Source organism: Pseudopipra pipra, chromosome Z (assembly GCF_036250125.1).
Source record: "Pseudopipra pipra isolate bDixPip1 chromosome Z, bDixPip1.hap1, whole genome shotgun sequence".
NCBI lineage: Eukaryota > Metazoa > Chordata > Aves > Passeriformes > Pipridae > Pseudopipra > Pseudopipra pipra.
The window spans coordinates 16,798,789-16,816,546 of record NC_087581.1 but is presented as its reverse complement, the minus strand read 5'-3'; the positions used below and the strand labels follow the sequence as shown (position 1 = coordinate 16,816,546).

Here is a 17,758-nt window from a genome sequence, read left to right as displayed (position 1 = left end):
AGAAGGGGATCATTCATAGCATGTTAAAGGGCGTTTTGCCTATACACTGAGTAAAATTTCCTTGCTTTGCTCTCTTGGCAAAACCTCTTCCCATGACATGTCAGGATACTTTTTCTGCTAGAAAATGGGATGCATTAGGTTGCAAAGAAGGGGGAAAGGTGTTTCCTATTTTGCCCCTGAAACCAGCTATGTCCTACTCCTATCCCTAGGGTCAGAAGATGGAGGCAATAAATGGTAGAGAAATGGAGAGATATGAAACCTCTGCTCACAAAAACAGTACACTGTGCATCATAGGGCCTACATTAAAGCTATGTGTTTCCCCCTCTCTGCAGCTGCTGTGGGTGGGAAGCTCTGACTGTCTGCCAGCCTCCTGCCCAGGCCACTGCAGGCTGTGGGTCCTGTGCAGCAGCAACTCCTGCTTCTGGCTGAATTGCAGGGCCTAAACAGGAAAGTGTGTTTGGGTGACCCTGTGAACCCACCTGGAAGTGTTTGCAAATGCACAACTATCCTTGCTGCCTGAAAAAAATGCTGAAGTTTTGGTAAGGCTCCAAGCTTGTAAATCCTGAGTTTTTTTCTGGCTGTGGAACTATAATTTCTTGTCTTGGAGCTGGTAGGAAATGATTAAAGAGTCTCTCCGCATTAGTTCTCCAGGGAATTTCTTGCCCTTGGTGCTTGGAGAAAGGCTGGTTGTGGGAGGTATCACAAGCAGATGGAGCACTACAGTGCTGAGCTTAAATGGGGAGGTGGAAGCCCACAAGGGATGGCGTGAGACCATCGTTGGTCATTTTCCTTCAGAGCTTTTTTTTTTTCCTTTTCTTGAGAGCTGACAGCATGAAATGTTTTTCCTTCTTGCGCTTTCTGTCCTTCACCTAAGCAGAAACTCTTAATACACTAAACACACAACCCAGACACACTTGGAGTATGGACGAGAAACCTTATGCACCAGACAATAGAAGGGATGAAGCCAATATGTTATATGGGAAATTAGAAGAACATTATTGAATTGACATTATTGAAGTCTTTAATTAAGGACAGAGTTGAAAAGTGTTAGCAGCTGCCAAAATATGTGCTGTGGGCAGAGCAGGATGGGGTACATGTGGGAATAAAAATGAGAGGGCTGGAGTGGAGAAGAAATCTTTCTCACGCTTAGATCCGTGCAGGTAAAGGTAGCAGATAAGGGCATCTGCCAGGAATCCATGAGAAAGCACCGAGCTAAAAAAAAGGCCATGCCGCCACAGTGTGGCCAAGCGAGGCCGCTCGTTTCTGGCGTGGAGAGAACAGCCCTCCTCCCGCTCTTTCTGAGCAGGAGAATGGGGAAAGCTTTGTGCACACACATAAAGGCAAGCTGCAGGGAGCGACCCACGAATATGCTGGCAAAGTATGAAAGGGGCACAGCAACCCCAGTTGCGTGCCGATAGGGGCGGAGGGGGGAGGAGGGAGGAGACGGCGGAGGAGGCGCGCTGCGCGGCTCCGCTGCTCCCTCTGCCGCCGCTTCTGCTCCCGGTGGGAGTTATGTCCTGCCTTGCTGCACTCGGGAGGGGATCCACAAAATGCACGTTCATCAGGTGTGGTGGTTTTAGACCTGGTTTTAGAGCTGCCCTGTTAAGAGAATATAGTGATGCTCGTCTGTACAGTTTGTCCTCCAGCACACAGCTATGGGGTAAGGTGGAGGAACTGCAGAATAGAGTCATAGAATCATTAGGTTTGAAAAGACTCCTAAGACCATTAAGGCTAACCATTAACCCAGCACTGCAAAATCCACCACTAAACTGTGTCCTCAAGTGCCATATCCACATGTTCTTTGAAGACTTCCAGGGATGGTGTTTCCACCACTTCCCTGAGCAGCCTGTTGCAATGCCTGACCATCCTTTCAGTGAAGAAATCTTTCTTAATATCCAGTCTAAACCTCCCTTGGCTCAACTTGAGGCTTTTTCCTCTTGTCCTGTTGCATGCATGTTACTTTGGAGAAGAGGCTGATCCCCACCTTGCTACATCCTCCTTTCAGGTAGTTGTAGAGAGTGATAAGGTCTCCCCTGAGCCTCCTCTGCTCCAGGCTGAACACTCTGAGGTCCTTCAGCCACTCATCATAAGACTTGTGCTCCAGACACTTCATCAGCTTTGTTGCCCTTCTCTGGTCTCGCTCTAGCACTTCAATGTCTTTCTTGTAGTGAAGGGCCCAGAACTGAACACAGGATTCGAGGTGTGGCCTCACTGGTGTAGAGAGATGATCACTTCTCTAGTCCTGCTGACCACGCTGTTTCTGATTTAAGCCAGGAGGCCACTGGCCTTCTTGGCCCCGTGGGCACACTGCTGACTCATGTTCAGCCACTGTCAACCAGGGTTGGGAAGGTGGTCAAAGTGACTGTACATTGTGCAGCAGTGTGCATTGCAAGCTCACTAAGCACTCACTTTAGTGTTGAGTGAGTGTGTTAAAAGTGGAAACTTTTTCCATGAAAACTGAAAACTGCTCCCAAGGAAAAGTGCTCTAAAAAAAATAATTAAAAAAAAATTTGCTTTTTGGAGAAAGGGATTTCCTTACTGAACAAAAGAAGTTCAGATTGTTTATTGCCCAGATCTGGCCTTTGTAAACGATCACAGTATTTTGATTTGTTTTATCCTCATTTTTAATTCAAACAAAAAATTGTCATGACTTAATCAAAGTATTTTATACACATTTGCTGAACCAAATTAGATAAGCCATTCCAGCCCCTATGAACATCTCAGCGTGACATTCATCTTCAGATCCACTGGTAGCAGCAGAGGTGTACTCAGCAGCTCTGCAGTGAGACATCACTCTTGCTTCCCACTAGCAGGGTGTTCTGCCAGCTCCTCCATCTCTTTCCCACTCTTCATAGTCCTCGGATTGCTTAGTTTCTCCCTCTTCATCAAGTATTTCCTGAAGTCCACATTCTTCTGTCCCTCTGTCTACCAGCTCTCATACCTCTACATGCCCATGCCATCTCCCCTGATGCTGCCCAGCTCCAGCTACATACCCCAAAGCTGCCTCCTTGCATCCTCCCTCTTGACTGTGCCCAGGGTACATCCTGGTGCCCATCTTGCTCCATGCATTGCGTCAGCCTCTGCCCTGTCCCCTGATTTCTCCCAGTATGGATTTCTGTGGTGTTTCTAAAAACCCCAGCTTTGAAGGTTGAAGTTGCTGCTGTGACTCTCAGCCTGCAAACGTATTCAGGAAAGTCCCTTATCTTACAGATTCTTCCTTTCTTAGGCAATTTATTACAAAAAGGTTAATTTTTCCTCTCTTGTGTCTCCCCTTGCTGTTTGGCAGGTGACAGCAGACAGAACAAGTCCCTCCCAGGCAGCTGAGAGCAGCTGCACTGCATAGCGCAGTGCAGTTGTGGCACACACACATTAGAGGGCTATCTAATGCAACCATAAACTGCACAGAGAGAGACATCCACTGCTCCTTCCTGAAGGGCCAGGAGAAAAAGGGACTGGGAGGGAGCCAGGGTAAATTTTAGTCCACAGGATCTGTATGGGCTGTTGTCAGGTTCTTGCTGTGAGACCAGAAATGACAGTGAGCTAAAAGACATTTCTGGCATCTGATTTTCATTTCAATGAAAAAAACGAAAAAGAAAGAAAAAAGTAAAATTTTTAGATAAGCCCATTAACACCAGGCAGTTCCATGTTATGCTGAAATAACACAACTAATTTGAGGACTGGAAGCATGGGGCTACAGCATGCTGTTCTGTTGATCAAACGTGGCATCTCTCTATTTAAGTGTGCATAGCCTGGGGTGTAAGACCCATGGCAAGCTTTACCAAGTGCTCATATCAGGCCTCTGACTTGCCAAATGCCCTGGGAGCTCTAAAATGGACAAAAGGACTAGGTAATTCCTGATTTACCAACTTTACTCCTATTCCTGAAGAGTATTGCCTTTACACCAAGATTTTGTGCAACTCTCAGATGTACCTTCCTTTTGCACTTTTCTCATACCTTCTTGTAGCACTATGAGATGAGGCCATTATATCAGCTTTGTGACACCCCACTGTTGGGCTGAAGCAGCACCTTCTGAGCAAATGTAGAGCTCAGAAACCTCATGGCTGGATTATGAAGAGTGGTTGAAGGCAAACAGACAACCAGGAAAGTGGCTGCCCACAAGATCATAGTTTCCATTGCTCATAGTTGGAAGTGGCCTTGAACAGTATTTGTGGTCATCAAAACCATCCAGGCCCAGCTCCTTTTCCCTGCTGTGGCTTACCTGTCATCATCACCATGCCTGTATGTCATGGTTTATTACTGAGTGCTGCATTTATTCACATCTTTCCTGGTAAAGTGAATGGTTCTTCTGGTTATGAGACCTCATTTTCAAAGAAAAAAAAAATTCACTTCCCAGAATCCCAGCACTAAAAGGTCACAGTTTCTCTTTGGAATATAAGTGGTGAATGGAGGAGAAAGCATCTGTTTGCTTAGCACTGAGACACAAAGGCCTCTTACCCAAGCTGAAGAGGTTAATCCACTAATTAGCCCACTGCAGGAGGGATGTGTTGCCAGCACATCTCCAAAATGTAGTTCTGTGATTTCTCCATTTTTCATTGTTAGCAGTTGCCAGGCACCTGCCACTCTGAGTTAGTGATTTCTGAATTACAGGACTGTGCAGACAGATTACCTTTAGCCAAGACTGATAACACAGAAGAGAAGGCTTGGCAGATTAATAAATTGTCTTTTGGGCTTCCTCTGAAATGTAATGGTGAAGATTTTATACGCTAAGGAAATAGGAAAAAATCCCTGCTCTTATACTTCTGGAATCTCTATTATTATATTTCAGGAAAGTAAATAGTGGAAGAAAACTGGAAGTCACACATAGAAGGGGAATTAGGCCATTTCCAGATGGAAATGTTCATCCCAGGGCCAGGTACTTATGTCCCCTAATAACACGGTATAGAAAGCACCCATCTTTTATTAGATGCCCAGCCCGCTGAGTCCCCTCTCCAGCTCCACCACGAAGACGTAGCAGAAGTCGTCGGTGGCAGAGCTGCGGCTGGAAGACTCCGCCGTGGGGTAGTCGTAGGGGGTCGGCGAACATCCTGGCAGCGGAGAGAGCGGCCTACGGCTCTGGCACCGCCCACACCCATCCTCACCACCCCTGGGCAGCGCCAGCGTTCTGTACCTTCGGGGGTGCTGCCCTTGCTGCCGGTCATCCCGTTCCTCCGGGGGTCCTGCAGCCCCTTGCCCGTGCCCTGTGGGGACTCCGGGCTCCCGGAGTCGAAGTTCAGGGAGGTAGTGGGCGGTGTCAGTAGGCAGGAGGAGTCTGTGGGTGCCGTGCCAGCCTTGGGGCTGGACCCCTGCCCAGCTGCAGCTGCTTGAGCTTCTCCTGGACCTGCGGCTCGCCAGGGTGCTCGCAGGGGACGCCGTTGGTGGCCAGGCGTGGCCGGGGGCTCCCCTCCGGCTCCGGCTCAGCGCAGCACCCCGGGGAGCAATAGTCCTCCTGGGCAGTGGTGCTCCCCAGGGCAGCAGCCGGGCTGTCGCTCAGCTCCAGGAGCTGTGGCGTCGTGCACGCCTCTTTCTTAAGTAGGAAAATGCTCTGTGGGACCCCCTGAATGTGCAGCCAGCCTATCGACCAAGGGCATAGGACTCTTGAAATGAAAGGCTGTGTCTGAAATCCTGTGTGTGCCCTACGTTACGTGACCTTCTGTAGACTTAACATGGACAAGTACCTCCATCCTGGTAGATGGTCCCCATTCCCTGTGAGGTAAAGGTGAGGCACCTGTGAGGTAAAAGGAAGCTATTTAATCAGCTTGTCAGTGATGCTAGAGCAGATAATTTTATTCTGCATAGACACAAGGTAACATTTGTTCCCTGTTGACTGTAGTTAGACACTAAAACCTTAGTGTTTTTCTGCTTTGCCAGGTGGCATGTGGATGGTTATGTGCCATCACGCAGCGACGGCATCAGAAAACTCATCTCCTCATTGTTAATTACTGAAGAGAGAAACTGCAATTTGAAATGGGCTTTATTTTCTACACAATTTTTAGTGTTGTTCCCCAACAGGAATAAAAGAGATGGCCCAAAGGCAGGTTCCACCCAACACACCAGATGTTGCCTGAGCTGACGGCTGCCTTGCAGCTGCAGGGCATGGCTGGCAGAGAAGGCTGTGTGCATCATGCTGCTGGCCTGCACAGGGGCTGGTAGGGCTGGGGTCGGGGGATAAGCGTTCTCCTTGCTTTGCTGAGTATTAAAGATAACAATTAAAACAAATATATGCTGTATCTCTTAGGGTACATCTTGAAAGAAGAACAGGGCAGAGTTTTTAAAAAAATAGCTGCCTGATCTAACATTCCTAAAACATTATCTAAACTTTAAAACTTCAAGAGTCTGGTCAGAGGCAGATATCCTGTGTGGCATCTCCAGATGCTCTACAGCTATTCATAGACTTATTTTCTAACCACAGGCATTGATTTGAAACAAGTGAGGACACACTTCCTGGGGCCTCAGAAAACCTTGCAGGGGCCACAGAGTGAGGCTGCTCTGCTCTGCTGTGAACGTGGTGATGTCTGCACCTGGCCAAGCTGTATCAGGTAAGCTGCACTGCCTCATTAAGGGGGATAATTTGTCAGTCCAAGGTCACTCTTCATGTGTGCTTGTGCATGAGGAAAAGGTTGTATCTCCTCAGAAGAGTGTGATGCTGCCTGTGGAGGTCCCAGATACCCTCCTCTGGGGCAGCCGCTGCAAAGCGGAGTGTAATATTAGGTTTTGGCTAGGATATCATGGAGCACAGGACCTCATACCAGCTTCCCACTGCATGTGCCTGCCACTCACAACCTACGTTCACCATGACTTAAAGCAATCTTTTTTTCTAAATCTCCTGTCTTATAATTTAATTCTTCAGGATCTTGCATGAGTGCCAACAGACACACAGATATAGAAAGGCAATTGAGAAGATTTTTGAAGGTACCTGTGTTTTTCACTTTGCAGCTCAAGAGTTGCACAGGTCTGTACAGAAATCAACTAACCCTCCTTGCACTTAACTGTCTCAGTTTTCCATTACCTTGCTGAGTCCCCTTGGTTGGGTGTAAGCCCACAGTTTGTCTTTCTCGATTTTGGTGGATCACATTGCTAAGTCATCCACCCTCACGACACTGGGATATTTTGTTTTCCCTTTCTTACTCTAAGTTGGGAATCTTTTCTGTGTCACTTTACATCTCCCCTTGCCATCATCATTTGTGATGTATATTTTCTTGGTGGTTAGCAACTTTCTATCTCCAGCCTTCTAACTGGAAATAGGATAAAAATGGGTTTCCTTGAGCATGAAAGATCTCTTGCTGAGGTTTTATTCTAGTAGATCACCATTTTCATCTACCTATCTGTGATTTTTGTCCAATTTAGTTCTATATAAGTTTCAGCATGTTCAAAGTAACAGCAGTTCAAAAACGTTGTCATTCCAAGGTATCTGTCAGAAGTCATCTATTTCTTCCCTGTTAACCTTCCCCTTTTACACTTCATTCTCTTGTCTTGCAATCCCCCTAAATATGTGAAGCAAGTTCATTAGGGTGAATCTCATGGAGCAATGGCATGAAGGAGGTGGATGGAAAAAACCACTATTTTGCCAGTATCATCAGAAGTAATTTGATGACAAGTGTCTCTACTAGAAATAGAAGCTGTATGAGCGAGGGCAGTGAGCTGCACAGGTAGGCCCTTCAGCAGAAACCTCTCTAGAGATACAGGATCACAAAAAGCTAGGAAGCACTTGATGTTGAGAGGGAATTACACAGTTATCATATTTATTTTGCAGATGAGATGTAAATATACCAGAAAAATAGGGGAACTTGGCTTAAACACAGCAGAACAACAAGAGCGGGCATGTGCTAAAAGAGTTTGCATGTGAATACCTGATCACAGGAGCTAGAGGACACAGGGGATAGTGCAACTTGTTCAACAGATTGATTGAAGATTAGGACTTTTATGGAGGGAAGATAAATTCAGGAGTCACAGCAGAATTCAAATTAGCACAAGAGTGTGTGTGTGTGTGTGTGTGCGCGTGCATTTATGTACGAAAAAACAATAACTGGACAGCTATATATCACAATTTGTGTGAAATAACCACCCACCACATCTGAGATGGTTCATTTGGACAAAGATTACCTGACCAACTAATAACAGCATCCAAAAAGTACATATACTATTTAACAGTTTGGATAGTGAAACATCAAAAGAAAAAAACTTTGCCCTATTTTAAATGGTCAGCATATAGGCTGAGAGAGCAGCATGCCTTTTCTAAGGAAATACCTTTCTCCTTCAGACTACTAGGGCAAAGTCTCCAGTGAGTTCTGTGGAATTCATACAGAACTACAATCACCAGTACTACTGAGATGATATTAATAAAATTAATTATTACAGATGTGGTATTTTGTCTGTCATTTTGTCAAAAATGAAGTGATTCTCTCCCAGTCTAGTAGGTGAATGAAAATAAACATGGTGTGGGGTGTAAGACCATGTCACCACAGCTGAGATATTCATGAATATAGACTCTTGAATATTTATTGTAATCGCAAAAGGGAAAAAAAAATCCAGAAAAAAATTAAGCAAAATCCACTTGGTATACAGAAGTCACATACAAACACATTACCCAATGGAATACACATGGTCTCTATGTCCTCACAGAATTAAAACTCTCCACATAGATAAAACTTGTACTTCACATTCAGAAAGAGCTCCTGTGGACGTATGCAGAAGATTCACAAAATTTGACACCCAGCAGCATTCTAACTAACATATTTTTTAAAACCACAGTAACTATATTGCAATAAGAGTCAGGGGAGAAGGCACAGATTGAGTCTCACCCCCTCACAAAGGTATCCTAAGCAAGTACTTCAACTTTTCTTTAAGAACAATTCCTTTAACAAGTTAGTTTGAGTTAACCAGAAAAGCTACATATTTTCAAGGTAAGCATTTATCTTTTTGCATGTAATCACATGCCTATGAGGAATAATAAAAAATCTAGGTAAAATTATCTGCCAGCCCTTGAACTGTCAGGTCACTTAGCAATAAAAAGTTTACATAGTCCTGTAGCAGTCTGTATATTGTATATCTCTATTTATAAAGTGGTACCTCATATTATGACTGCTACTTTGTCTCTTGCTCAGCTACAATGATGCTGAGAATTTCCTTTTTTTGATTAATAATCCCCATTTTTTTCTCCATATACATTTTCATTTCACCCTGGTCTTCTGTATAATTTTGCAGAAGTTTTAATAGCAGAAGGTACAAAGAAAATGAGAATTTTAAGGACTTTTCAGGTCATTGTAAGTACTGTCCTGTGCTACTTAATGCAATCTGGCTATCTCAGAGAAACTATTTGATGGCACAGGAAAGGAAAACCTTGATACTTACTGGTTTCCAGCAGGCCTTAGAGTTTCATTATTTTCCTGATCAAGCTAATTAAAAAAAAAAAAAAAACAAAAAACAAAAAACCAACCAAACAAAACCCAACTAAACCCCAAAACCTAAATCTACCTTATACATTGTCACAAAAATGCATCAGATCAAACTAAAAATCTACTTATGTACTTTCGTATGGTACTAATGAATATACTTTTTAATGAAATTTGTTCAGCAAAACCAGTTCCTCCCATGGCCCAGATACAGTGGCTTATACATATATATATTTAGCAAATTCCCAAGACAGAAGACATATTCCTTTGAAACCAGAGATATAGCAAGAATTACCAGACTCTGTGGGCATGGCTGTGAACCCACGGCAGACCAGGACCAGTGATTGAGGGTTTAAGGTCCCGACTGTACCCAAGGGTGTTGCTAACTAGTGTTGGCCTTGCTCATGTTCTTTGAGAACTACTAGAAATATCCAAGGTTAGCAAAAAAAAAAAAAAGCTAGAAAAATAAATTATTGGATGTCTCCTGTTAATTTCATGGTTAGATTTTGACCTGCCTTTTGTTTCCATTTGTGCCTCAGCTTTATTCCTAACAGTGGAGTTGTTGAACTTTGAGTGACATGGAGTGAAGAACGTGGGTCAATATATTTAAGGATGTGTCTTCCATCTTTAGAATCTAGAGAAGCTAAGAAACTTAAATGTCAGAAGTGACTAATTAAGGTCAGCATCCACTGTGCTGTGCTGCTGAGTGTGACCTTCAAAGCTGTTCCCAAAAGTGTTAACCCAGGGCATCAACTGAAGTTTGACAAGTCATCTGCAAGCATATCAGGTACCCCTATTTAGTATTTCAGGTAAGTATTGAGTTAACAGTATCAGATTAAAGAAAACATGCTCGTATGATATTATACAATACAGGCAGACAGAGCATGTAGCTGACTCTAAATAACTTAACTGCTGAGTTCTTAAGTTCTTTTAATGCTTCTAGAGAACATGCTTTAAAATATGGATGGACAGTCTAGCAATGGTTACAGGCATCTTCTGACTGAAAGTGCTGTCCCACTAGTGTTAGTGTAACATGACAATTTTCAGAAAAGGACACTCAAAACTCTAAAAGTAAACTTGACATGCACTTGCAGTAAACATACAAATATCTTTTACCATTGTCTCATATATGAAAAATAGTTCAAGTTACTTAAGAATATCCTCACACTACACTGGTAAAGTGTTTACTTTAGAATTTTTCTAAAAGACACGTACATCTACTGGAAATCTTAAGCCACAAAGGCATCATCAACAGCTTATCACACATACATGATGCTTCTCCCTTTCACACAGGTTTATATACACTGAGTAAATAATTAAATATTGCACTTATTGGCCCATGATCCCTCAGTTTTGAGGTATTCAAAAATAGAAAACATATCTAGTTTTTGTAACATAATTTCATGCAACATTTAAGACATTTGAAATCCACGAACACTAGTATATAGATTACACATTGTGACAGCCCAACTGAGTCACAACGTATCTGACATTACTGACAAAATACTGAACAGGACTTACAGCACAAACATTTCTTTTATCACTAGTTGCAGGTACATGTCAGAATTACTCAAGGAAATTTATCACCAGGAGTGGTGAGCAATCTCTAGCTTTCATTTCTGTGTGTTATGCATGATCCTGAAGTTATTGGAAAATTAGCATTTTTGCTCCCCCCCGATCAATACAAGATACCTTATTCTACAAATGACAAGCCATCTACCTCTGCTGGAACCATGGATAATAAAAGTATGGTCTTCAAATGTTACACATTTGATTTCCAGTGGTAATGACAATTTATGGATAAATTCCACTGTGACATTTAGGGAAGGTGGCACTGAACATGAAAAAGTAACAGTGGGGACTGAATGAGTATCAAAGATGTACTGCTGTGTATATGTGCATACTATGTGTTACAAATTCTGCTTCACTGAACATCCATGGATAAACCAAACCAAACCAAACCAAAAAAGAAAAAAAAGCTTAATTTGCGGAGGTGAACTACATGCACCCCTAAATAAATAAAACTGGTAGAATTCATTCAAATAATTGAAATGAGTTGCCTCTTTAAATGGGACTTGACAAATAATGAACCTTGGAGAGTCTGGAGTGAGAATGTATGGATTAAATGGTGTAAATTAACACAATCTACTCCCCTGTTGGCATAGGTAAAGATATGTTGATTTACACCCCTGAGGGCTTATCTATGAGGATTCAAACTCATGATCTCACATATCTGTCATCCTAAACAAGAATTAGGCTTATACACTGTGTGTCCATATAAAACAGGCCAAGAAGGAATCAGTCGGTCAGCAGAACAGAAATTTAGTTGATGCTGTAAAAATGCAAATAATAAAACTTATCTCTCACAAACAAATACAAAAAAGAGTAGTTGGGGAGGAGTGGAGTTTGGGAGAGGGCTTCTTTTTGAATGCAATTGCAGCATCATTTATCTGCTACAGACAAAACAAACGCATCCACATCAAATGTAGAATTTTTGTGACTATTTTTTTCTTAAAAATGGCAAACTCAAAGCATTCACAAAGTTAGGATCAAACTCCAGCAGGTTTTCTGTATCCTGAAATAGCACTTCATTTCTAAAATAAAGAAGGTGCAGGTGGTACAGACTGGTGCTCTGGAAAAGGCCACATAGTTGTAGTCACTCAGGTAGTTTCTCTAGGCATTACATTAAGTATAAACACAAAGGAACAAACAGTTCCAGGTAACAGACACACAGCTGTTCAGAGAGAAAGAGTATTTTTTGACAGAAAATCAGGCTAGTTCACATGCACTTAAACCAGCAAATGAACAAGTATTAATAAAGTCTAAATAAATTGGTCTACTCACCAACAATAAAAATAAAAAATACAGCATTAAGTTAGTTGCACTTAGACCTTGTGAACATGAACTCTTAAAATAAACAAAAACATGCGTCTGAAGGTTCAAGCCAGCAGGCCTTGGTAGCTGTTCGGCAGGCTGGTACCAGGAGACACTGCAGGAACCACTCAATCCCATGCTCCTGTGTGCTCCCAGGGCATTTTCTGAGTACTAGTTTGAAGGTATGACAAGCAACACTCTATCAGAGCATGATAAGGCTGGTGCCATGCACAGAATTATCCTGCTTCTATAAGCTTTAATCTGGATCATAACTTGGAAAATGGGTTGTGTAGTATTAGTTCAGCTGGAGCTATGGAGCTCAGGACTCTCTGTCTAAAGGCATCTGATCTCTCAGATATTTAACATGCTCTGTGTGTCAACTGCTGTATCTCACCAGCTGGATAATCTCAGCTGAAGGGGGTATCTGTGACTAGGCTGTGACAGTCAGTTCTATTTCTGTGCTGAGTGACAACAAATTGGTGCAAGATGTGCAAGTACTTTTTCACCAAGGTTTGTGATGAGGCTGAAAGTAGTTTGGGATCTGTTGTCACAGGCTTCAGTTTAATAATGTATCCCCTCTTCCATCACTAAAATATGGTGCTTTGTAGCCTGGTAATTGCTCTAGATGGAATTCGCTATGCTAGTGGATAGATCAAGGATATAATCAAAACCTGCTTGTCTCTTCCAACAACTCATAGCCTGTGACTATTAGATATGTGTGAAGAACAAGACACTGATTGCTTAAATTTAGGCCTTTGATCAAGTTGTGATGGGTTTTCCCAAAATGTTCAGCCTGCTTAAATTTAAGAAAAACTGCACTACTACCACATAAGTCAAGAGGATCCAAGCCAGATTGACACAGACTGCTTTTGGATGCCCTATCCTATAACAAGCCAAGGCATAATTTAAAATAGAATAAAAATTCCAATACTGCTAGTCCCCTCAGAATTCTTAAAATGTTTGGGGAAGGTATAGAAAGTTACTTTTCAAAAGCTTTTCTGTCTTTAGGGTTTCTCTACAATAGGCAAGTTCCAGCTGAGAGACGTACTGAGACCATAATGCTCATGATCTATATGTGACCAAATTTTATAGCAGAAAACTCAATATTTCTGTAAAGCATGGGGCTGCAAAAGCCAACCTGTGATAGAAAATCAAAGCCTACTTTTCCAAAAGTAGCTAACCCAAATTGTTAAGAAAAGGTTTACTTGAACTTCCAGACATTTTTAATTTCAGAGAAAGTCATGATAGCATAAATTGGGTTTGATGGGACTTCAGCAGGTCACACCTCCCAACCTTCTACTCAAAACAGTATCAACTGAGAAGTCTGAGCAGTTTGCCTAGGGTTTTAAACAGTCTGATTTTGAAAAACTTCAAGTAGAAAATTTAAAAATTTAATCTAATTCTGAACTTCACGAAAGTGTCTGAGTGCCGACACAAATTTCCTAGATTTCAAATACTGACTCTGCTGCTGTACTTTAGATGAGTTTTTAACTTTTATGACATTTTTGGTACTCTAAGGAACAACATTACTCTGGCAGCTGCTTCCCCCTTCCTCCCCATCCCACGCAGAAGGCCAAACGGCCTGGAGGCCTGGGAGGTTAGTTGTCTCAGAAACATGAAGCAGAGATTCTCCCTCTGATTTTTTAGTTACTCTTCTGCCCATGCAAAATGAAAGGCAATTAATTAATCCCATCTATGTAAAGAACTCTTTATCTACCACTCAAATTTTTAAAAAATATATATGCTAATAATGTATATAATGAGCCTACATGGTTATACTGAGGCAGGGAGGGTCTTAAATTCATTGCAATGGAATACAAGCATCTGTGGCTGTAGTAAGGGGCATCTTGAAGTCGTTTTTTCCTTGTTTCATTGCAGTTTTGCAGCAAGCATCCCAGAGCAAAGATGGAAGAATACTTGCTCATTTAGCCATCTGCAGGATATGCCCAAGTTCATGAATGATGTGATTATGTCCTTCTCTCTCCTCAACTTGCCTGAGATTTTTCTAAATCACTTGAGACCTGAAGCTCAATTCTGTCTCAAGGCTCTCCTGATCTTTTTTTTCCAGTAGGAACAACTGCACATTAACAATAAAAGCACGGAAAACTGCCCACTGTTTCAAACTAAGCTTCCTCAACTTTGCATTGTTTCCTTTTTTTCAAATCAGCTGGTACCTAGTGGGTAAAGAGGTCCTAATGAAAGTCTCTCAGGACAGTTAGCAACACATTGCCTTAGAGGAAAGAGGGAAAAGCAGCACCCCAGAGAGAGACAGGACTGGGGGTTGGATAGCACATGCCTCTTCCACTTGACTGCTCATTGGCCCTAAAGAAGATAGTGCTTTCTCTTCATGGTCTCCAAGTCTATTAGGAAAAAAGTGCTTAAGTATACTAGCTAACAGGTTTAAAACCCCAGACTGAACAAAGAACTTTTACTCATTTAAGTTATGCAGCCAATGTAGGCACCCTCATGGTATGCCCATTTTACATGTGTCTATATGCCTTGTTTGGGAGGAATTTTTACTCTGTCAAAGTGTATGTAGATTATTTAATCAGTTAAAAAAAAGGGGCCATTTTCTCTTATTGTGTATCAGGAGTTACATAAATTACCTTCAAATGACATAAAGTGTGTAGAGGGATTTCTTTGCAGTTGTGAGCCATTTCAAGTACCATGTGTTACTTCTGGGGTTTTTTATATGTTTTCATTTTCCCACTGCAGACGGTTTAAGAAGTGTCAGCCTTGTCCTAAATTCTGTCTAACTGGAATAATAAAATAGTCAATGCTTCTTCAATTATGCTGTTTAGTTAAAAAATGTCATTGTAATGCAAGTAAAGCACTTGTACAAAGTACTCCAGGGCACAGATGTAAGCAATTACTTAAAGGAGTAAAAACTGTGAAATATGACTTTTTTAACACTTTATTAAAAATAATTTGTGTACTTTATTCTGCTATCTTCACAGCCTTCTGCTCATCTTATTAATGTATTCAGCCTAAGACTAGAAATGTCCTTGACAATTTTTTATTACTCCTACACTTTTAAAAATTCCAATTCTCTTGCCAAAATAGATGGAAAAAATGAGGTCAAACTTCAGTTCACTGACACCATCAGCACTTCTGCAATAGGTCTAAGTAAAATACAGGTGTTTGTAGCCAGTGGTGGCTGTCTCAGTGACTGAACAGGAGATTAAATTCCTGAAAATCAAAGCATGGAGGTTTGACAGCAACATGATAAGGAAATTATTGGCTATGAACAACCAAGCACAATGGATTTGGCTCTGTCAGGGATAATATAGAACTTTGTGGTTAATATCTCACATACAGAAATGGAAAGAGTTAACCAGCCCTCCACTATAGGTGTAGGTAAGACTGGGATCTCCATAATGATGGAATGAGAAATTAAGCCTAGTTTCAGAAAGTTATTAGATAGACATGCAGCTCCTATGGAAAAGTAAACACACTAGCTATCCAGACAGGATAAAGTACTTATTATCTCTGAGGGTCTGGACTGATTACCGTCCAACTGGAAATTCACAGAGAATTTTGGTGGCTTTGGGTCCAGGAACTAACTTCTTTACAACCTCTGCAGTTTCCAGTCAGCCAGGATGTGTAACATATTGAATGTAGATTTGCCAAGGTAATGTGCTACAGGAAGTGTCCCTTATACAAATGACCTGGACAGAATGAGGGATTGTCTCACTACAAGGATACTTCTAAATTCATTTTCAGTCAGGATAATATATAAGTGACATCGGGAGGCTTATTCTAAAACTCCCTGGCCACTACCCTATGGATTTCATTATATAACTTGAAAGTGATGAAGTGAGAGACAATTCTAGGCAAATGTGCTCTGAGGACATGGCACCAGCTGAAGTAATTGTTATGTAAAACACTAAAAGGAAAAGAGAAATTAATAGCCAGGCTGCATGCAAAAGTCAGATTCTAAAATATGGATCATCCTTTCAGACTAATAATTGCTCCATCTCCATATGCATACTCAAACTGCTGCTGACATAAAATAAGACTGTTTTCCCAAATAAATTAATAAGACAGTGTAAATAAAGGCATATAGACTATTCATAAACACTCTGAAAAACTCTGTTGGCAATGGAACACACTGGAGCCTTTGCTGATAGCTGCATTAACAGCTGCAGTTGGGCTGCTGTGGAGCAGGGGTGTCCTTTAGCCGTGTATTCTGGTTGCTGGCAGCAATGGTGGGATTCATCTCCAGACTTTCTGACATTTTGTCACAGATGATATCCACAAGTCGCTCAAATGTCTGCTTGACATTAATGTTTTCCTTGGCACTTGTTTCAAAAAATTCAAACCCTAAGAAAATAAACAACACGTTTATGTTCTATGCATATTTCAGTTTCTCCGACAAATATACAAACTTCTCTTGGCCAAGGAAGAGTTGAGAGACACTCAGAAAGGAAACATGTGAAAGGACACATACAAGAAGAGCAATTCAAATTTTAACACAATCAGATTAAATACACTATTTGCTGTTTGCTTTATATAAAGCCAGATAAAGTCAGGACTGTTCCGAATATATTCCCTCAGTCAAACTCTACTTTAAAACATTCTAATCTAAAAATTGATACCGTTTTGAATGTATTATTTTAGAAACACCCTATATATGCAGCCATTGGGAAGGAATAATCTGCTGCTCCATCTCTAACTATTATGTTCCTCGGAGCATTATTCAGCTGGAAACATCCACTTTCATAGTGTTATCAAGCTGGTGCCAAAATAGAAAACTACATTTGGAAAAGTACAGGTAAAAAACAACCAAGACAAGGAAAAATTTTTGCAATTTGATATTTGCTAAGGTTAGACATGAATGCTTGGGGCAGAAGGGTTTAGTGACAATGAGAGGATGCCTGAGAAATGGCACCCACATTCTCGTGGAGAATTTTGGTGGCTTTGGGTCCAGTTTGGGTCCAGCCTTGGAGAAGACGATGGGAAGAATAAATCTTAAGGACATTTATAAGTGAAGCAGTTTTTATAGTTAAGAAGACAATAACTGGCACATGAGATGATCATGAAATGGTCAAATATCATAGCTAGGTAAGAGATCTGGACAGAGAAAAGCAGAAAGTGAAAGGAAAAGAGTCACAAAGAAGAGAGGAGACCCATTTTGGGAAACACTGTAACATGCATAGGATTGAGAAAACAGGCCCACTGTCATGGTGAAGATGTTTTGCATTAAGGACATCATAAAAAACTTTAGAGGCATTCTCCAAGTCAAATAAAGGGTACAATTAGCACAAACTAATTTATTCAAAGAAAATAAAAATAGACAATACAGCACGGTGATTTCTATGAAATTTTAGATACAATTTTGATATAAGAAAGAAATTGCAATCATAGTAGTAGTGTAGCTGGTTATCAGGTCATGATGGTATTCCATCACCTTAGACATTAATTGCCTGGAACTTCCCCGCTAGACTGCTGCACAGAATAGACCATGCACTGACCTGTGGGAGAGTGGCTAAACT

At 41.5% G+C, this 17,758-nt stretch overlaps 1 protein-coding gene across 1 annotated transcript in view; it reads right to left on the bottom strand.

Moving 5' to 3' along the window:
• Positions 1-8,470: 8,470 nt before the first annotated feature.
• Positions 8,471-17,758, bottom strand: part of RAB3C (RAB3C, member RAS oncogene family) — a 123,186-nt gene continuing 113,898 nt past the window's right edge. The window contains exon 5 of the mRNA XM_064642086.1: positions 8,471-16,586. Within this exon, the coding sequence (XP_064498156.1) occupies positions 16,399-16,586 (188 nt within the window). The 3' untranslated portion in view covers positions 8,471-16,398. The remainder of the gene's footprint in view (positions 16,587-17,758) is intronic.